The 21,598-nt window shown below is 44.0% G+C and overlaps 1 protein-coding gene across 9 annotated transcripts in view; it reads left to right on the forward strand.

Annotated features, from left to right (window-relative positions):
• Positions 1 to 21,598, forward strand: part of TIAM1 (TIAM Rac1 associated GEF 1) — a 371,077-nt gene that overhangs the window by 312,509 nt on the left and 36,970 nt on the right. For all 9 annotated transcript variants that reach the window (XM_034656384.1, XM_034656389.1, XM_034656398.1 and 6 more), the window contains 2 exons: positions 2,651 to 2,875; positions 17,658 to 17,761. In XM_034656384.1, the coding sequence (XP_034512275.1) occupies positions 2,651 to 2,875; positions 17,658 to 17,761 (329 nt within the window). The remainder of the gene's footprint in view (positions 1 to 2,650; positions 2,876 to 17,657; positions 17,762 to 21,598) is intronic.

The following is a 21,598-nucleotide window of genomic DNA, read 5'->3' on the forward strand; positions in this document are numbered from 1 at the left end:
CGCCCCCCCCCCCCCCCCCCCCGCCGTTGGCTCTCCCATCGGCTGTACTTACAGAGTGGACTTTTTGAACCACAGCGGGTTCTTTCACACTTCTCTCTGTTAAGCTCGGGCGTGCTTGGGCCCGTCCTTTAACTCTTGGGGTCATCCGAGGCTGGGATCTGACATCTCATGTGCTGTCACCAAAGTGTTTTTCTGATGGCCACACAGCACAGAGCCCAGTTGAGAAAGCCATGTGTTTCTTTCTCTAGGCAGGTTTACAGCATCTTCTAGATACTTCACTTTGCCACGGCCAGTTATGGGGATCACTTCTGATCAGGCTATGGTTTGCTGTGAGCAAGAAAAGCTTTCTGTTTTCTTCTACCGCGTATTAATGGAGGTTAACGTCTGTTGAAATAGATCCTCAGTGTCCCAGGTGCTGTACTTAATCTCCTTTAGGGCATTGTCGCTTTTACGTAGGAAGAAACTGGGACTGGGAGAGATTCAGTAATGTGCCCACGGTCACAGAGCAGTTACACGGTGACATTGGGACAGAAGGACCCCGGTGGGGCACTTCAGGGCTCACTCCTGCAAGGCTGACCACATTCATGTGTTAATACCGAGAATAAGTCACCCAAGCAACTGCCTGGAGTCGTTTTTTTTCAAACTGGGGGGGTTTAAAACAATAGACGTGCATTTTCTCCCCGTTCTGGAGGCCAGAAGTCTGAGATGAAGGTGTCAGCAGGGCTGTGCCCTATCTGAAGTCTCTAGCAAAGAGCCCCTCCTTCCCTCCCCCAGCCTCTGGTGGCTCCAAGGCTTCCTTGGCCTCCAGCAGCTTCACCCCAGTGGCTGCCCCTGGCTTTACATGGCCTTCTCCTCTTTCTGTGTGTCTCTTTGAAGGACATTTGTCAGTGGCTTTAGGACCTACTGGATAATCCAGCATGTTCTATCTCAAGATCACGTATCTAATTACAATGGTGAAGATCCTATTTCCACATAAGGTCCCATTCACAGGTTCTGGGACGTGGACATATCTTTTGGGGAGGGGGTCACTGTTTATCCTGCTATACACTTCGGTTCCACCATTCATAGTAAACCTGGAAGTTCTTTTAAAAAAAGAAACAAACTTGGGGTTCCTGGGTGGCTCAGTCAGTTAAGCGTCCGACTCTTGATTTCAGCTCAGGTTATGATATAAGATTGAGCCCCGCGTCGACCTCTATGCTGAGCGTGGAGCCTGCTTAAGATTCTCTTTCTCGGTCTCCCTATGCCTCTCCCTCTCAAAAAACAAAAAACCAAAAAACCCCAAACTCATAGATGTTTAAGTCTTTTCTTCTGTTCTTTATATAACCTCCTCTAATATCTAATCAAAGGGGTTGTCTCCAAGAGAAGACTTCAGAAAACCAAAAAACCAAAAACTAACTACTTTTCGCATGGAAGAAATGTTGTATTTTCAGCCCGAATGCTCTGATGCCAGAGTTTTTTACATGAAAGTGGAGTGGTTAGCTTCTCAGAATCCCACTTCCGATACACAGAAAAGTATTCTCCTCTCTCTGCCATTGCCTTCCCACTCAAAATGTCTCTTGGAGTGCTTTATGCTACAAGATCGGTGGCTGTTAGTTTGGAAACCCGAGTACAGATGGCCAAGGGGGCGTGACTCGGCGAAGCTGGGAAGTGAGCGTCTCTGTGCACTTTTCCGCAGCATCAGAGCTGGGATCCGTGGATGCCTGAGGAGTCGAGCGCTTCTTATTTTTGCAGTTGGTTCCTTACCTTTGCCCTTCACTCACTTTGTCAAGTTTGCTTTTCTACCCGAGTCTACAAGATAAGACTTGGACTCTTTTTTTTTCTTCTTAGCTGAAACAATACTTTATTTCCTTTCACGTTCTGCCCTAACCTCTCCCTTTCTCAAACCACTGGCATGTTCTTTAAGTACCAGGTTGAAATGCCTCAGAACACAAGCCATTGTTCTTTGGGGCCAGTTCACGGCTGCTCCTTTGGGTCCCCAACTTTGGCAACTCCCCCAGCATGCTTTGCAAAAGCAGCAGAACCTTTGGGGACCTTCCAAAAGACACTCACCCCGACATCCTGATGTAGTTAAACAAAGGGAGGAGGGCAAAAAATGATCACATTCGGTTCTGTAGATCGTGTTGGCGATCAAGTCATTTTCCGTGGTCGTAGCCAGAAGCAGCTCACCGCATGCTGGTTCCGTAGCTGGTTCCACGGCGGTGATCAGGAGACATTAGCTGGCTGTGCCACACGTGTGCACTGCAGCACATGCATGTACAAAACTTACTGATTGCAGTAATCAGAGCATTTCCACTTTACCCTTCAAAACTGAGGACGGCAGCCAGAAGTAGCACTTGTGGGGGGAATTGGCCGATGCCCAGAGCATAGAGATTCGGGAAGGAGTCAGTGTGTTTAGTCGGTCTGTTCAGAACAGGTGGGCGTGCTGTCACATCCGAGTCCAGAACCCCCCCGAGACCCAGGCCCCCGTGATCACCTGATGATCACCGTGGATGGAGGACAAGCTCTGTGTGCACCAGCACTGGGGCGTGGGGCCCGTGACAAGTGAGCTCCGCGTGCCCTTTCTCAGGGCTTCGGTGCTGTTGTGATCTGACTCGCCGTTGCTGCTTTTATGTGCGTGTGAAATTAAACATTTTCCGTCTCGCGTTGGCAGGCCTGAAAGCGGGAGATGAGATTCTCGAGATCAATAATCGTGCTGCAGGCACCCTGAACTCCTCCGTGCTCAAAGATTTCCTCACGCAGCCGTCCCTGGGCCTCCTGGTGCGGACCTACCCGGAGCCGGAGGGAGGCGTGGAGCTGCTCGACTGCCCGCCCCACCGCGCCGACGGCCCTGTGGACCTCAGCGAGAGCCCCTTGGCCTTTCTCAGCAGCAATCCAGGTATGGCTGCGACAGGGACAGTGCGGGGCGTGTGTGTGTGTGTGTGTGTGTGTTCCACCAGACTGGGACCGGCAGGCACAAGGTGTGTGAGTGAGATGAGCTGGTTCCTGGATGCGTGCTTCCTGTTGATTTCCAAGGTCCGGGGGAATAAGTGTTTGGTCACCGGTCAGCCTGTCCTGCACGGAGAGCTTCTTGCTGCACGGTGTGCTGCTCTTTGTCTTTTTGGGGAAAGTCAAATGGGTAGAGGCCACCGTCTCTTGGCTGTGGACAGAGATAACAGATGTGCCAGGAATCACTGGGGCTCTGGGTCCTAGCTCTGCCTTCCACATCACCATCCCCCAAACCACCCAGCCCTGGCTTTCCCTTCTGTGTGAGAGAGGGCATGAGTTGCCCAGAGTGGAAATGCGCTCAGAGCTCCGAAGGTCAGCTTCTCTCGGGCTGCCCCAGTCTTGCATGTCAGCGTGAGTCCAGAGGCAGAACCGTGCCCTGCCCCACCTGCTGCTCTCCCTGCTTACAGCCTTTCTCCCTATCCGTTTGCAACCTTGTGCTTATCCTGGAAGAAGCAACCAGAATGCCGCCTGCCCTTTGAAGCCTTCCTGGGTGGGACCCCACAGAGCTAGCACCCTCCTCCGTGTCCCTAGGACCCTGTAAAAACATCTTTCTCGTGGGCCGTAATCCTGATACTCTTCTTACTCGCTTGTCTCTCTCTGTCCTGCGTTTGTTTCCTGGGACTGAGCTTCTGTCTTCTTCCTGTGGTGGCACAGGTGCCCTATTCTCGTTCAGCGAGTCCGTGAATGAGAACACCAGTCAACAGTTTATATTACTTACTTCCCCATGACCTGATTCTAGAATTGGGGTTGCTTGAGTTAAATTAAAAAATAATAATAATAAAGTCTTTGGTTTCAAAATCTGAGGGCAGGTACTTTGAGTATTCTTGCCCTGCTGTTGTTTTTCAAATTCCCTTCTGAAGTTTGGCTTGATGAGAGTAGATCACCAGCAGAACCCTTGTGAGAGTCCATTCTTTTGCTCAGTGGCTGTCGCAAGAATATGGCAAGTTGAGGCTTCAGAAAATTGATGGCACCTAATGCCATAACTTCCTTGAGTCCTTATGTCATTGCAGTACCCCGATCAGATTTTTATTTTATTTTTTTATTTTTTTATTTTTTTTAAGATTTTTGCCCTGCTGTTGTTTTTCAAATTCCCTTCTGAAGTTTGGCTTGATGAGAGTAGATCACCAGCAGAACCCTTGTGAGAGTCCATTCTTTTGCTCAGTGGCTGTCGCAAGAATATGGCAAGTTGAGGCTTCAGAAAATTGATGGCACCTAATGCCATAACTTCCTTGAGTCCTTATGTCATTGCAGTACCCCGATCAGATTTTTAGAACAGGACTCCAGTGAGCAGTGTACTCTTAACAGGGAATGGAGACCGTGAAGGCTGTTCTTTTGCGTGACCACAAGATGGCAGCATCAATCCCATAAAACAGTTCACAGAGCGAGGTTTCGGCAATAAGACTTTGAATGAGGCATTTGTGTTAGGTTATTTAAAGAATTTTTACAAGATCTGAATGTACATATTATGTACAACAGTGTGTGCACAACTGTTTTTGAATTTTTTTTTCTGTCTGAACCCTTCCTGTGGGTTATGGATATAAAGCAGGGGTTGGTAAACTACAACCCACCAGCCAAATGCAGCCCACGGCCTGTTTTTGTAAATAAAGTTTTATTGGAACACAGTCGTGCCTGTCATGTATGTCTTGTCTCTGGCTACTTTCTCATTGCAAAGGCAGAGCTGAGTAGTAGTGACAGGGACTCATGGTCTATAAAGTTGAAAATATTCACCATCTGGCCCTTTACAGATAGTTTTCCCTGAGAGAGTGTGACTGGAATTGCTCACAAGTTGCCCCTTTAAAGAGAGTCACTATTTTAGGGGTGTTCTTTAAAAAAAAAATTGTGCATGTATGTGTGTGTGCATTTTGAAAATTTTTATTAAAATTGTTTTAACTAAAATGTATTTGCATACAAGTATTTTAGAAATACTTGAATATAGAATGCAGAATATACATATATATAGTAAATGTCCCATCTTTACATGATAGAGTTTTAAACTTAACAACTGGGTATTACCTCCAGTCTCCTTTGAAGGCTGAGTGCTAAATCCACTGAACCTACCGGTGTTCAAAACACATTAAAATTTCTATTTTGGAATCATTCTTAGAAGATTCATTTATTCCTTTGCTTTTTTCCGGTTGAACGATACGTTGGAGCTGACATTTGTTGAGTGAGGTGCTGAAAGTCATTATGATGGCTGGGCCATGACTCTGTTCTCAGACTTAAATTTTAGCAAATGTTCTGTTTTTTAATCAGTTCACTTTTCAGTATTTTGCAGTAATTGAAAATCCTGCAGAATAAAGTCAGATCATCAAACTCTGGTTCAAGACTAAAGCAAGAAAGTCAAGTCATCGTGTTAGTTTTCTTGTCAGCTCTCTTAGCTGTCTTCAGGTCTCTTAGCTGTCTTCAACGTTAATAAGTTCCAGAAGAATTCTCAAATGCTCTGGGCAGTCGCAGCACAGTTGGGGTGGCTGGAGGGGGAGCCTGCATCTCTGCCGCTCTGCCTTCTGGTTGCTACCGTTTCCTAGTCCCAGTGTAACTGCGAAAAATAAAAGAGGCAAGTAAACAGGATAAAATAACCTGAAAGATTGCTCTATAATGAGGCAGAGATAAAGCAGTGTCTACTGACGGCCACGGTTAAAATAGCAAAGAAAACAACTAGCAGCATCGTACAATGGGGAGGCTGGACTATAGCCTTCGTCTAACTTTAGAAGTAGCTAAAAATAAGCATCCTGAGTGGCAGATTTGAGGTCTGATGCAGGGACCATCTTAACAGTGGTCACAGTGCGTGTTTAGCAGCCTTGGTGGAGGGCCTGGCAGTGTCTCAGGGACCTGGGGGTCCACGTGAGCCCTGGCGGGTGCCTGTCGCAGAAAACCGGCCTGGCTGTGCGCCCCATCCTACAAGCCCAAGGAGGCAGGCTTGGTCCAATCCTGCCCTCAGAACCCTGACTGAAATATGGAATGAACTTGCAGGGCTAGATTATTGCTGAGGCCCCTTTTCTCATGGAAAGCTTTGTTTCCTCTCTGAAAGCATCACACCGTAGTGGCTAAGAATGGGCTCTGAGACCAGGTTTCTCGGGACTAAGTCCTGTTTCTGTGTTTATTGGCTTCATCTCTCCAAGCCCTGGTGTCCTTATGCATAAAACGGGGTTAATACTACAGTACTGTCTCACTAAGTTGTTGTGGGGTTGGATTGAGTTATAAAAGTAAAGTGGTTAGACTGGGTCTTAGGAAGTGCTTGCTAAATGTTACATATTTGAAGCACAATTTCTTTTTTTTTTTTTAAAGATTTTTTATTTATTTATTCGACAGAGATAGAGACAGCCAGTGAGAGAGGGAACACAAGCAGGGGGAGAGGGAGAGGAAGAAGCAGGCTCATAGCGGAGGAGCCTGATGTGGCTCGATCCCATAACGCTGGGATCATGCCCTGAGCCGAAGGCAGACGCTTAACTGCTGTGGCACCCAGGCGCCCCTGAAGCACAATTTCTTATGGGGACGTGAAGATCTTCTGGCTTGTGACCAGAGGCTGCTCATTTCTGATCTCACCAGTCTCTACTCCACCCACCTCAATCTGCAACTCCACCCACCTCTGTTGTCTGCGTCCAGACAATCAGAATTGTCTCAGAACTACGTTTATACTTAAGTACTTTTCCTCTCCCGGGTGGAAGGAAATGCATTCTGTAGTCTAGATGCTGAGACATCCGGGCCCCTTTTCAGGCATCATGATTCACATGGTCTGGGCTGGGGCCTGGGGTGCATTTGTTGTGGTGGCTGCTTAAAACTCAGGGCATTCTAATGTGCAGCTGGGATTGGGATCCACTACCCCGGGTCACCTACTGTCCTTTGGTTGTTGATCCCCTTTTTGTTGTCTCGGTGGAATGATAAGGTGATTGGAATGTTATGGTCACATGCAAACCATCTGTAGTGGTATTTGTTGATATCACATTGTGGTCTGAGATTTTGTTTTTTTTTTTAAAGATTTACTTATTTATTTAAGTAATCTCTACACCCAACATGGGGCTCAAACTCAGGACCTGGAAATCAAGAGTCACATGCTCCATTGACTGAGACAGCCAGGCGCCCCTGAGATTTTTGTAATGAAAATCCATTAGGCGATGTGGAATGCATCTCTAACCTGCTCTCCCTGTATGGCAAGGAAGCGTGGTGAATGGGTTGCTGTATTGGCTTGGAAATCAGGGGCCTCATCCTGAGTGTTCTCTCTAAGAATCTGTTTCCCATTCTCAGTCACTGACCATCTGTGGGTCCTTGTTGAAATCTTTCTTGAGCTACTTTCAGCCCCCCCCCTTTTTTTTTAGTATTTGTTTACTGGCATACTGGTAAGAAAATGGAGGAAGGATGTCTAGACAAAAAGACAGTCCCTTGAGTGACTGTTATTATAGAAAGAACCTTGGAGCAAAGGGGAAGCTGGGATAGGAAGTTGCAAAACTGTTTGTGTGAGGTTTCCAAAAAGCCTCTTGAAGTGCCTGTGTGATTTATTTTGAATACTGATCTCAGCTGGAGCTACTAACGTTTTGGGCCAGATATTACTTTGTGGGGGGGGGGGCGTCCTGGGCATTGATGCTTACCAGCATTACTACAAACCACTGAAACTTAGTAGTAAGTAGCCCCTTGCCCCAAGTGGTACCGATCAAAATATCTTCCATTGTTGCCAAATGTCCCCTGAGCAGCAAAATCTCCCCTGTTTGAGAGCCACTGGCCTGATTTATCAGAAGGTAAACCTAACTCACCCAGTTAGGGAAATATTCAAAGTGAACATCAGTATAGGAAAGCAAATCTGGATCTAAAATAATTTTTAAAGGTTTTATAAAATACTTATTGAGGGAATTCTAACACAAATACCCTTTTCTGACATCTCCCTCCCCCTCTTTTGAGTCAAGGCGAAGAGCAAAAAACAAATAAATGCTTATTTTGAGGCCTTTCTCCCAAGTGTGAGTAAAACTGTTCTGGCATAAGATATTTATCACTGAAATTAACTCCTGAAACAAAGGTATTTCAGTCAGTCGTTATGCAAAAGCCCACATCTTCTGCAAGTTGTAAGAATCGGTACAGTGGCATCAATGGTATCTTTCCAAGGTTTCAGAATATCTGTTGTGTCTCGCATTTTAAATTCTGCCATCAAGGCTCACATCCATTCCATTTTTAGGGTGACTGCAGCTCCGCTTTATCTTCCCTAAAATTCCACCTGACCCGTTGGGGCAAAGCAGGTGCCCTCCTTTAGCTCAGTGTTCCAATAAAGATGCCAGGGCTAGGCAAACTGAAGTTGGGTCTTGTTTGAAAAATGGTCATTCCAGAAACTGAGCCAGGGAGAGCTGGGCGTCTGCAGTGAACTCGGGCCCATAGGAGTTCAAGACAACTGGGGCCATCGTTGGGTCTGGAGAGTTAGCCGCCCCCCCCCCCCGGCCCCCGGCCCCATGATAGACTTCAGGCACATCTGTGTGATGCCAAGGGGAAGACTGGAGTCTGTTTTGAGTACAGAGATCCCTCCTGCAGGAAGTAGATTAAGCACCGTTTGTTCTAACAGGAAAAGCTTCCGTGACAGCAGGGGAGTTGAAACACCTTGGTTAGAGAAAGAATGGTTGGGCGCCCCACATGGACAACGTTTTGATCGGGAGGCAGAGCATGCTTCCCTACAGTGCCTGTGGAATGGAAGAGGCTATTCCAGACTGCTGTTCTGTGCAGATTGTCTGCAGATTGATTCTGAAAACAAGACAATCAGGCCACAGGGAGAGGCAACAAAGAAAGAGGAACTGCACACATTTATCTCCTTACAAGCCAATATGGCCCCCTCTGTCCATCAGAGGCTCTAACGTCTAGTAGATACCAGGAGCACATGGTCCTCTATTTGTTTGTTGATAAAATTTGGAGCCATGTGTGTTTTGTAAACTGTCTGGGTTCTAGGCTTTTGTCTCACAGCACCTGGCCTGCTTCCTGGGGCCCTGCTGGGGAGAGTCGTGATTTCCAGCTGCGTTGGGTGGATGACACCTGTCAAATCTTGGGGGGTGGGGGGTGTTTGAGAATTTAAGAGCTTCCATCTGTATATTTTTAAAGAATACAAATGAACCTTATATTATTTGACTTTCACAACCAATTAACTGAATCAGTAATGCCTATATCTACAGTTTTTGTGGATTTAGAAATTTCTCTCCATAGAGAAACAGATGCTGAGATTTTGTGAAGTTTGGCTGGAAAGAAGTTATTTGTCTGCTAAGTTAAAGTTGGAGGGTTTTTTTCATATTCTATATTAAGCTCTCCCTAATTCTTTTTTTTCTTTTTAATTATTTTTGTTTCTTAGCTTTGTTGTGGAGAGGGTGTTTATGCTGATCTTACTATATATATTATGAGTGTTTCTTGGAATTCTTATATGACAGTAAAAAGACTGAAAAACAAAATAAAATCCTGGCCTAGTGACTAACTTTCAGCTAAATGTTTTTATTGGCAGTATCTAACCTTTTCTTACCCCCTGGCCCTCAAATCATTTTTTTCTCACAGAGATTTAAACTCATACATTAATCAAAGCTTTCAGAAAATCAATGTTATAATTGGTTCTTCTTTGGAAACGTTTGAATTGGAGAATCCGCTTATTTAATAACCATTGTTAATGCATCTCATAAGTCAAAGAGTTTTATCTTCTTTCTTTAAATGTAAGTCCTGAGCAGACTTGAATGGAGTCAGAGTGAATGTGTCTCAACCGAATAAATTAAAGAGAAATCTAAATGGAAGCTGAGATTGATGTGTCTGTCCTGTCAGGGGTGAGTGGGACGTGCTGGTCACAAAGGTTTCTCGGTCCCAAGGACGTTATTATGACATGAAAACCATTCTAAAAAGTGAAGAAACGATCAGACCTGTTCACAACAATGCATGTTATTTATGGTGCCTGTGGACGTAGCCGGTGGGTCCTGTCCTGCCCAGCCTCAGCCCTGCTCCGTGCTTCCTTAACCTCTGGGGCCGCCTAGCCCCCTGTTGATCCTTTGTCTATTCAGATTTGGCCCCACTTCTCTGTGCTGCCAAAATGGCGGCTGGGCACCTCCTCTATGCTGGAGATTGGGCTAAATGTGGGGTTGGAGTGGAGGTGAGGCAGCCGTTCCTTGCTCTGACCACTGCTTCAACCACCTCTCAGTCTTATCTTCAGCTTTCCCATCCCTCTGACAGTGAGCAGAGCCATCTGCGTGTGTGTGTGCTGCACACTGGTGAGTAAACAGGGCCTGCTACCTCCCGGACAAAGACGAGAATTCCTTCAGTGTCTGTTGGTAGAGGAAAGTGTCTAGTAGTGAAGGGTGTGGGGAGCTGCCATAAGATGTTGCCTTGTCTGCCTTAGGGTTGCCAAAAAACTCAACGGTGTTGTTCCACGAGATTCTTAGGCTAGGAGGCCCTTCAGAGAAGCTATCAATTCTTGCCTCTCTGGCTTTCACTGATGGCTAAATCCCCCTTACCCATTCATTGGTTATCTTCTGCTAAGTATCAAACTATCCCAAGACAATCATTTTATTTGCTCATTCTTTTGGGCTGGGCTCAGCTGGGTGCTTGTTCTGCTCTCCTTGCCTAGAGTCACTCACGTGGCTGTGTCATCTGGCGGCTTGACCGGGGCTGGATTAAGGTGGCCTCCCTTGCATGTTTGGTGATTAGTTGACCGGACCCCCCTCTGCCTGAGACCTCTCATCCTCAAAAGGCTAGCTTGTGGTTTCTTTGTATGGTGAGAACAGAGATCCTGGAGGTGAAACCAGAAATTGCAAGGACACTTGAGGTCTTAGCTTGGAATTCATGTGTCACCATCTAGGTCACATTTTGTTTATTGAAACAAGTCACAATTCATGGGGTGATGAAAAAGTAACACACAAATCTGTGCCCAAAGGAATAGATTGAATTATCACCCTTGCAGATTCTCTTCCACAAGCTATATTGCTTTTTCTCTTCCCTATTTTATTAATTTTTGTCTTGAGCTAAGGGCAGAAGCATGACGTAGTGGAGTAAAAAAGAATACATGCTTTAGAATCAGATATACTGGGGCACCTGGGTGACTCAGTCAGTTAAGCATCTGCCTTCAGGTCATGATCTCAGGGTCCTGGGATCGAGCCCCATGGGCTCTCTGCTCAGCGGGGAGTCTGCTTCTCCCTCTCCCTCTGCCCCTCCCCCTGCTCATGATCTTTCTTTCTCTCTCAGATGAATAAAGAAAATCTTAAAAAAAAAAAAAAGAATCACATATACCTACAGATTCTGATATATAGGAATTCCTTTATATTCTAGGTATTAACATTTTTGCCAGTTATGCATTGAAGATAACTTTTCTCAGTATATGTCTTGTGGCTTTTGACAAAGAAGAGTTTTTAACTTTAATAAAATCTGATTTTCTATCTCATATGATTTGTACTTTTTATATCTTTTTTAGAAACCCTCTTCTTGCCTAAGGTAACAAACACTGTCTTCTGTATTTTCTTGTAAAAGATTTTATACTTTGGGCTATTTACATGCTTCTGATTTATACCTCCCTGGTGTTGATTTTTGTGAATGGTGTATGTTAGGGTGCAACTGGATATTTTTCCATCTGAATAATCTGCTGTCATAACAGTGTTTATCAGATATGCCATTCCTTTCCCTGGGATCTGCAATGGCACGTCTGCTGTATATCGTGCCTCCATGTGCGGGAAGACTGTTTCTGGACTGGCTTGCTTTCTCCCTTTCCCTTTCCTTTCCTTTCCTTTCCTTTCCTTTTCCTTCCCTTCCCTTCCCTTCCCTTCCCTTCCCTTCCCTTCCCTTCCCTTTTCTTTTTTCCCCAAGATTTTATTTATTTATTTAACAGAGAGAGAGCACAAGCAGGAGGAGCTGCAGGCAGAGGGAGAGGGAGAAACAGACTCACTGCCGAGCAAGGAACCTGACGTGGGGCTCAATGCCATGACCCCAGGATCATGACCTGAGCTGAAGGCAGACGCTTAACTGACTGAGCCACCCAAGTGCCCCTGTTTCTGGGTTTTCTGTGCTATTGGCCTGTTTCCTTACTAATTCTCCATTGCTTTATGTTTCTGCAACTTTATAATATATAATACATTTTAATATCTGGTAGAGGAATTATCACAATCTAGTTCTCCTTCTCTAAAACTATCTTTGATGTTATTGGCTTTTGTTCCCTCATAACAACTTGAGTTCACAAAAGGTTCTGTTAGTGTGGTCTGTAGCTGAATGATGATTCTTTGGTTATTTATTGAGACTTATGTTGTGGTCTGAGGTGTGGCCTGTTTGTAGAAATTGCTAATCCTTGGGGAAAATGTACATTCACAGATTCTTAGGAATAGGGTTTGAAATATATTCATGGATCAAGCTTAAAAATGATCGATATATTTTCATATTGTGACTAAACGTGTTTTGTCTGACATTTGTCGAGCTTTCTTTACATTGGCCAACTGTATTTCCCCCTCTCTATCCGTTCAGTCTCCTGTATCTTTGTGTTTAGGTCTGTTTCTTACATATTGCTTGTAGGTAAGACTGTTTTTTGTTTTGTTTTGGTTTTACCTAAACATAAAGTTTAAGTATCAAGTTTAGTTCACTTTGCATTTATTTAGAAGATCCATGTCTTTTGACTCCTTTCTATCCTCTCATTTTGCTGGCTTTGTCTTTGCTTGTTTTTTTCTTTTCTTTCCTGCCCTCTTTGGGATGGGATTTCTCAATTCCACTTTTGGTTTTATATAATCTATTTCTGTTCTTTAGTGGCCGCCCTTAAAATGTTAGCATAATTTCTAACATAACAAAGACCAAAGTTAGTCTTTTTACCCCCCTCTTGAAGCATGTGAGGGCCACGAAATGCTTTAAATATAATCACCACACCATTGTTTTAGTTGTGTCTTACATTTTTGTGACCTACAAGTGCCCCCCCTTTTTTGGAGTGTGTGGGGTGTTGTTTTACAAACTAAGACTTGCACATGTGTATCATCAGCTCTTTATTATTTTATTGTTTATCAGATTGTGTGTGTGTGCGTGAGTGCATCTGTGTGTGTGCGTGAGTGTGCGTGTGTGTGTGTCCCCACCTGAAGTACAAGCCTACCCTATTTTATTGTGTTCTGCTATATTGCACTTCGCAGATATTGTGTGTTTTACAGACTGAGAATTTGTGGCAACCCTGCACTGAGCAAGTCTGTTCGCGCCACATTGCCAACAGCATTTGCTCACTTTGTGTCTCTCTGTCACATTTTGGGAATTCTTGCAATATTTCAGGCTTTTTCATTATTATTATTTGTACGGTGATCAGTGATCAGGGATTATGACTTGCTTAAAGCTCAGGTGATTAATATTTTTTAGCAATGAAGTATTTTTAAATTAAGATAATGTCCTTTTGGGGGCATCTGGCTGGCTGAGTTGATGGGAGTGTGTGCAACTCCTGATCTCAGGGTTGTGTGTTAGAGCCCCATGTTGGGTGTAGAGATTACTAAAAAATAAAATCTTAAAAAAAAAAAAAAGATAGGTACCTTTTTTAGACCTACTGCTATTGCACGTTTAATAGACTGCAGTGTAGTATAAATAGAACTATTACATGCACTAGGAAACCAAAAAATTCATTTGACTTGCTTTGCTGTGATATTCACTGCACTGCAGTGGTCTGGAACCAAACTCACAGTATCTCCCAAGTATGCCTGCACACCCTTTTAGAGAGTTTTTTTAGTGGGGTTCTGTTGGTAGTGAACTTTCTCCCTCTTTCTCAGAGAACATCATAGTCTTCTTATTGAATAATATTTTAGCTGGAAGTATAATTCTGTGTTGATAGTGTGAGCATTTGAAGATTTCTGTGCTTTAGTGAGGTCATGTCTTCAGATAGATCTTTTATTCTTTCTTGAACTTTTATTTTTTTTTATCTTTTTTATTTTTGTATTTTTATTTTTACCTTTTATTTTATCTGTTGAGTGTTTTTTTTATGTTTTTATTTATTTATTTGTTTATTTGAGAGAGAGCGTAAGCAGGGCAGAGGGGCAGAGGGACAGGGAGAAGCAGATTCCCCACTGAGCAGGGAGCCTGACATGGGGCTTGATCCCAGGATCCTGAGATTGTGACTGGAGTCAAAAGCAGACACTTAACCAACTGAGCCACCCAGGTGCCCCTTGAGTGTTTTTGTTTTTTTCTTAAGATTTATTTATTCATTTGGGGCACCTGGGTGGCTCGGTCAGTTAGGCATCTGCCTTCGGCTCAGGTCATGATCCTGGAGTACTGGAATCGAGTCCCGTGTCTTGCTTGCTCTCTCACTATTTCTCTGTCTCTCAAATAAATAAATAAATAAATAAATACATAAATAAAATCTTTTTAAAAAATTTATTTATTTATTTGAGAGAGAGAGAGAGAGAGAGTGACAGAGAGAACAGGGAGAGGGGCAGAGGGAAAAGGAGAGAGGCAATCTCAAGCAGGTTCCACACCCAGTGCAGAGCCTGATGCAGAACTCGATCTCACAACCCTGAGATCATGACCTGAGCCAAAGTCAAGAGTCAGACTCTTAACTGACTGAGCCCTCCAGGCGCCCCACTATTGAGTGCTTTATTTGAGTTGTTATAGTTCTCATTTTTAAAATCCTATTAATTTACCTGACCTTTTTTTGAAGTTATCTCTTTTCTTGTTCCTTCTTAAAAATTTTTTTTTAAATATAATTGACATTCTGTCTTTGGTGATTGCAGTACTCATCCTTGGGAATCATATTCTGTTGCTTCTTGTGTCTGCTGCTTCTCACTCCTGGGGATCTGGTTCTTCCTGGGTTTTATGATAATGGATTATGGGTTTTTATTGATCAACTTTATCTCTGGACATTATACGATACCATCATTAAGTGTGAATTCCTCCAGAGGGATTTTGTTTATGTCTTTGCTGGAGCCCTTAGAATACATATCTACAATAATTTTAAGGCAATTTTTCATCTTGAATATCATGGACAAAATGTTTGTGTCCTGGCAAAATCCATCTATTGAAGCCTTGAGCCCTGATGTGGTTGTTCTTTGGAGTTGGGGCCTTCGGGAAGTAATTAGGTTTAGATAAAGTTGTGAGAGTAGGCCTCCATGATGGGATTAGTGTCCTTGTAAGGAGACAAAGAGAGCAGAACTCACTCTTCCCTTACACAAGGAAAAAGTCACGCAAGCACATAGGGAGATGGTGGCCTTCCACCAGTCCTCACCAAGAACTGAATCTGTGAGCCCCTTGACCTTGGACTTCCTGGACTCTCCTGGGTGCAGTCCCTCCCCCATCCCCCCCTTCCTTTCCCTTTTGCCAGTGAATACTTTTTTCTTTTATCTTTTTACATCTTTTTAGACCCTGCGTATAGCCCTTCAGGGGAACCATATGAATGTGGGAGATTCAGTTCTAACTCTCCAACTTGTACGGATCTGACACCTGTTTTCAGTGTCATGTCTTTACAGTTGAAACAAGAGTCTCCAGGGCATTGGTTCCCAAACTGGGATGGTACTGCTGTTGGGAAACGTGTGGGTGCATTTTTATTGGCACAGAGACCAGGGAGTGCTAATTGTATTTACTGTCCAAGGAGACTCAAGTGTCCCTACCAAGTGTGCGATTTTGCCTTCCCCCCGCCCAAATTGTTCATCTCCTACCACCAATAGATCTCTCTCTCTCTTTGGGAAACACTGCATTAGTGTTTGGGGACTGATGGATTTACTCAGCATTGCCACAGCTTTCAGACTGGCCTACCAGCTCCTAATTTATTGTCTTCATTTTGGGCTCTGGGATTTCTTGGAGCTCAGTTCTGTGTTTAAAAGGATTTTGTTATGTTTTATTTAGCATTCCTAAGTGTTTTGTAGAGGTAGGGTTTTCTCTTCTCTTCTCTTCTCTTCTCTTCTCTTCTCTTCTCTTCTCTTCTCTTCTCTTCTCTTCTCTCCTCTCCCCTCCCTTCCTTCCTTCCTTCCTTCCTTCCTTCCTTCCTTCCTTCCTTCCTTCCTTCCTTCCTTTCTCTCTCTCTCTCTCTCTCTCTCTCTCCCTCCAGGATACCTAGCCCCACACTATCATTAAGAGTGAAAATCCCTTCATTTGTTTTCCCCCTATTTGGTGAGCTTGAGCTGTACCCGGGCACTTTGTTACACGTGAGATACGTAGGTTCACAGCATTTGGCTGTGCCGTCTAGGGGTTGCCATTCTGCAGACTACAGTAGGAATGGTGCTCCTGCGTGGTGTGCAGCATGGCTGCTCTGGGTGGTGCTGAGGGAGCCGTGGCTCCTGTGATCCAAGAGCCTAGTGCACTTAGCAAAGTGTCCCTTAATGAGCTTATCTGCTCCTCCACATTGGGGATCAACTCTTGCCCTATTTTCCTGGCTCCAGCATCTGGGTTATTGCCCCCATGCAAAGTGTTCAATCACCTTTTTTCCCATGGGGGTAACAATATGACATAGTCGATAGCCACCAAGTTACCTGAGCTTCTTTTTTTGACCACTACCACCATATGAGAGAGGGAGCAGGTAATCAGAAAATCCTAGAGCCAGGAGTGCTTGGGTGGCACAGTCGGTTGGGCATCTGACTCTTGGTTTCCGCTCAGGTCACGATCTCAGGGTCGTGGGATCAGGCTCTGTGCTCAGCGCGGCAGTCTGCTTGGGATTCTTTCTCTCCCTATCCCTTTGCCCCTCCCCACCGTGCATGCTCGCACTCTCTCTCTCTCTCTAAATAAGTAAATCTTAAAAAAGAAAGAAAAGAAAAGAAAGAAGGGAGGGAGGAAGGAAAGAAAGAGAAAGAGAAAATTCTTGAGCCAGAGCAAAAGGGAGGACATGGCCGGAAACTTCCATCTAGTTGTGTTCACTTGGTCGGTGCTTGACTGCAGAAGAGGACAGGGGACCAGAAGATGCAGCTTTGGATCATAAGTGTTTGCTTAGAGGTCGGCTTCCTCCCTGTTCTGCGGCCAACTCTGAATTTGAACGGAAAGTGATGCCAAGCCAATGATGAGTCTGATGGTGTCACTGGATAGAGCAACCTCTTTGCAAACAGAGGCGTTCATCCAGAGTCAGAAAGGAGCTCCTTCACGCTCATTTTCTGTCTTGCCCATTTGTAGTCACAGCACTGTCATCCCTGATCCAGGTTTTTAAATGTCTCCGAACCCAGCTATCCCAGGTGTGGTCCAGGGACCACGTGGATTGGTGTCATCTTGGGGCTTGTAAGAAATGCAGAAGTTCTGGTCCAACCCTACACCTATTGCATCTGCATCTGCAAAGCAGGATCCCCTAGGGGTTCAGATATTCTTTAAATTTGAGAAGCCCGCCAGAGGACTGTGATTGTCATGTTCTTTTCCTTCATCTTTGCATAGGACATGGTGGGAAGTATGGAAGTATGGTGTTAGGTTTATAGATGGCCAGACTTTTGCAAAAACAGACATCACACATGCTATGGACTGAATGTTTTTCTTCCTTGGGTCCACCTCCAAACACCATCACATGGGAGGTTAGGGCTTCAACATATGATACAATCATGTATTATAAAATTGAAAAAAAAATATATATGTACGCATTATCATATAAAAATAATAGTAGTAACAATAAACACAACAGAACACACTTACTGAGCCGAGATCGTGGAGATCCCACTTGGAGGGTCTGACAATGTATGTACATGTCGGGGGCCTGACCCTGTGCCCCCCTTGCAGAGGCCTGGCTTTTAGCAATTGCTCCATGCTGACCCACATTTTCGTCTGATTTCATCTCGCAGGACACGGCCTCTGCAGCGAGCAGGGCAGTAGCGCCGAGACCGCTCCGGAGGAGACCGAAGGGCCGGACTTGGAATCCTCAGATGAAACTGATCACAGCAGCAAGGTGAGAGATTTTCATTTTCACATCCCACATGTCGAACCACCGAAGAATCGCAGCTGACAGGTCACCTTTGCAGCTGTATGTGGTTAGAAGGCCTCTCCACGGGACCGAGTGTTTTTACCTCTGAGATGTCACTAAGAAACCAAATCCCAATTACAGCCTCGATAACAAAACTATACGTGTGAATATAGGGCAGAAATCAGTTTTAATGAGTTCACATCTCATTTCACCTGTTTCCCTCTCACATTTCCACTTGTGTTTGAAGAAATAGCATCCAAAGTGTGCGTGGCTGAGCCAAATAGACTTTCTTGCCATGCATGGTTTCTGCAGCAAACTCTTTTTGCATGATCTGTGTTCGGCTCTTGTTAAACGTGAGTGGTTTTCACATGAAAGAGAAAGAAACGATCTTTTTCTTTATTTATACAGTGTGCCTCTCAGTTGTTCGAGACCTGTGAGAAAGCCCTTATTCTGAGTCTTTGGTGGAAGACCGTGAATCTGTTTTCCATAATTCATCATGCTTTTATCCCACTTCACAAAGGGTTCTGTGGATCAGCCTATTATCAGCGCACTCTCCAAAATACAGCAATTTAAAAACTGGGTGTTACCTCTGTCCAAAGGCCCTTCCCCAGCAAAAGTAATTGCACGTGATTCTGCTTCTTTTTCTTTTTTCTTTTTTTAAAGATTTTATGTATTTATTCGAGAGAGAGACAGAGAGCATGAACAGGGGCCAGTGGCAGAGGGAGAAGCAGGGAGCCCAACTTGGGGCTCAATCCCAGGACCCTGAGATCATAACCTGAGCCCAAGGCAGAGGCTTTACCTACTGAGCCGCCCAGGTGTCTCACGTGATTCTGTTTCTGTGTTTATTCACCTTTTATAGTGTTGTTGACATATGTATGTGGATCCCTCCACCCACCTTTCTTTCTTTGGTTTGTCATTTACCAGTCGCTTTCTCTGATCAAATCACGTAACTTTAAATTATACCTTTGTTTTCCCTTTTGCAATGTCAGGGTGATTCTTGCCTTTGCCTGGTGATTGGATGATGGAGGCAGGCGGGGGAGGGGGAGTGTCAAATAATATAACTTAGGAGAGCACGTTGGTCATGGAAATATGCTATTCAAATATGAACCATTATTTTAAAAACCTACGTTTCTCTGCGTGTGTGTGCCTTTATCTTCAACATCACCTTTACCCCATGTGTGTCCCTTTGACCATCATAGATGGGATCACCGTTCTCCGTGTCCTAAGTTGAGCACAGTATAAAACTTAGTATTTGAAAGTAATTTTGATATTTATAAAAGGCTTTATGTTGTTATTAATTAAAACACAGGTGAATGGAAATAGACGTATTTCATTTAAAGCCAAAAGAGACAAAGAAAAACTTGCTTAAAGTTACCTTTTAGGTGTGTGGCCCTTACTTTACTTTTAGGCACTTGGGGGTAGGGGGAGGGACAGTCCCCCTCCAGAAAAATGGAATATTTCCAAATTGAGGTAAGATGTTTGGAAGGGTATTAATTACGTCACTTTGTTACTGAACTTAAAAATGTTTATTCTCAGTTTCTAATTTGATTTAGGAATACAGCTATTTTTCCTATATCTAAAACATTTATTTCTGAATACTTTTTAACCTGGATCATTTTTACCTCACTGTAATAGGCCAATGTTCTCATTCCTTGTGTATTTTGAAATTGTTTTCATTTGAAATTTTGTGAGTCATGAGGTCCTAAACAGGGTCCTCTGTAATATTCGGTTTGGCAGTGGAGAGGAAGGAAGGGACCCCAAGGTTTTGTTGAACTTCCCTGGCTGCCTGTCTGACTTCGTGGTTCTTTCTCCAGAGAACAGGTCTAAAACTCACCTGGAACAGACAGGGTCGGATATAGGAAAAGGACACCCCGTCCCCGGATTTCGCTGTAGAAATGCATGGTGGGCTCTCATAAATGAGAATGTCTTCAAAATTATCAGTGGCGAGTTTGGGTGATGGTCAGTATTTTTAAAGCTGGTACAGTGACCTGTGCTAAAACCTTAAGTTCGTATTCCTTTTCACTAGGTTGGGGGTCACTGTGTGATTCTGTACCCAAAAATACTCCCTAGTTTTGGTTCGATTCACATTTTATCTTCTTTATTTGAACTGCTTTGTCATGAAACCCAAGTTAGTTAACTAAATTGAGGCCTTTAATGAGTTAATGTCTCACTTTGGATATTTGGGAACAAAAAACTTAAATTGAGCAAATGGTTCTTAGAGTCAGGGTCCTACTGTGTATTCTTTTTTTTTTTTTTTAAGATTTTATTTATTTTTTTATTTATTTATTCGACATAGATAGAGACAGCCAGTGAGAGAGGGAACACAAGCAGGGGGAGTGGGAGAGGAAGAAGCAGGCTCATAGCAGAAGAGCCTGATGTGGGGCTCGATCCCATAATGCCGGGATCATGCCCTGAGCCGAAGGCCGACGCTTAACCACTGTGCCACCCAGGCGCCCCCTTACTGTGTATTTTTAACAATAAATGGGAGCTAACACTTATTTCCTATCTTGTATATATTGGGCACCATTCACATTAACTTATCTCATCCTCATAATACCTCTGAGAGAGAAATACTATTATTCCCTCTATTTCTTAGGTAATGACATTAGAACAGAGAGGTTAGCAACTCAGTGAAGGTCACACAGCTCTGAGATGGCAAAACCAGGCCTTGTGTTGTTACCTGCTATGCTAAAACGACCTTCTGGCCAGATTGGTTAAAGTCTGGTGTTAAATACCAGGTTTCGGAAAAAGAAGGAATTATTTAATTAGTGCACTATGTCAGTCAATTAGATATGTACTCATGAACCACTTACATATTTTCTTGATGCATAACCTTTCTGGGTGTATTTTTTTTTTATGATTTAAAATAAGAGCAAGCACATATCTTGAGTTTCTTGATCAAGATTAAATATTCTTTTGACATGTCTCCTAGATCAGTAATTTTTCTTGAGAATAAACCGCACATTAATTTTTAAGTCGTAAGCTGCCTTTGGCCGTGGAAGGATGATTTAGCTTTACTTGGAGTGCACCAGGCTAAATAAATAAGCAGACGAATCAAGGAGTGAAATGAAACAAGCAATCCTTTTTTTTTTTTTATTGCTGCTGCATCTGTGAGGGCTGTTGATTTTTTTGTTTATTTAATATTTTTGCTGTTCTTCCTGAATGAACTGCTTTATGAAATAATGGGCAGAATTAAGAGAATGCAGGTTGGAGTGTCATATGGTTTTCGATTTTTTTTTTTTTTAAATAGCAGTTTTTGCTTCTCACGGCCTTTTGGGGTTCCACAAGCAGATAATTGCAGGCTTGCCGCGAGAGCATTGGTGGCACTGGAGAGTGACATCTGCGGGGTGGGGGTGGGGCTCCCACATTGCAGGGGCAGTCTAGCGGCCTTTCTCTTTGTGAGCCACCTCCTTCCTCTTGTGACAGTGGGTGACAGCCTCCAAGNCCCCCCCCCCCCCCCCCCCCCGCCACTTGTTTCTCTGCTTCTAATCGAAAACTCTTACTCTTGTCTTTGGAAGTGAATGCTAATGAGCTCCCGGCTGTCCTGTTCTGCATTCCAGGCCCCCTGGCAGCTGTGATTTTGTTTTCCACTTAGCAAATGTATTAGAATAATTTTCAGAACATTTCCATTCCGAAAGCCATCTTTTTTTCCCTTTTAATCCAAATTGGGATTGTTCTCGGAAATGTCTGCTTTAGTAACAAAGCATTAGCGGAAAAGGGGAAAACATACACTGTTCCAAAAAACAAAAAAAAACAAAAACAGCGTGTTTTCATTTTATTTTTCTCAGTGCCTGCTCCCTGCTCCCGACTCAGGGAGGGATG

The sequence above is a fragment of the Ailuropoda melanoleuca genome, chromosome 1, assembly GCF_002007445.2.
Source record: "Ailuropoda melanoleuca isolate Jingjing chromosome 1, ASM200744v2, whole genome shotgun sequence".
In the NCBI taxonomy this organism is placed as follows: domain Eukaryota; kingdom Metazoa; phylum Chordata; class Mammalia; order Carnivora; family Ursidae; genus Ailuropoda; species Ailuropoda melanoleuca.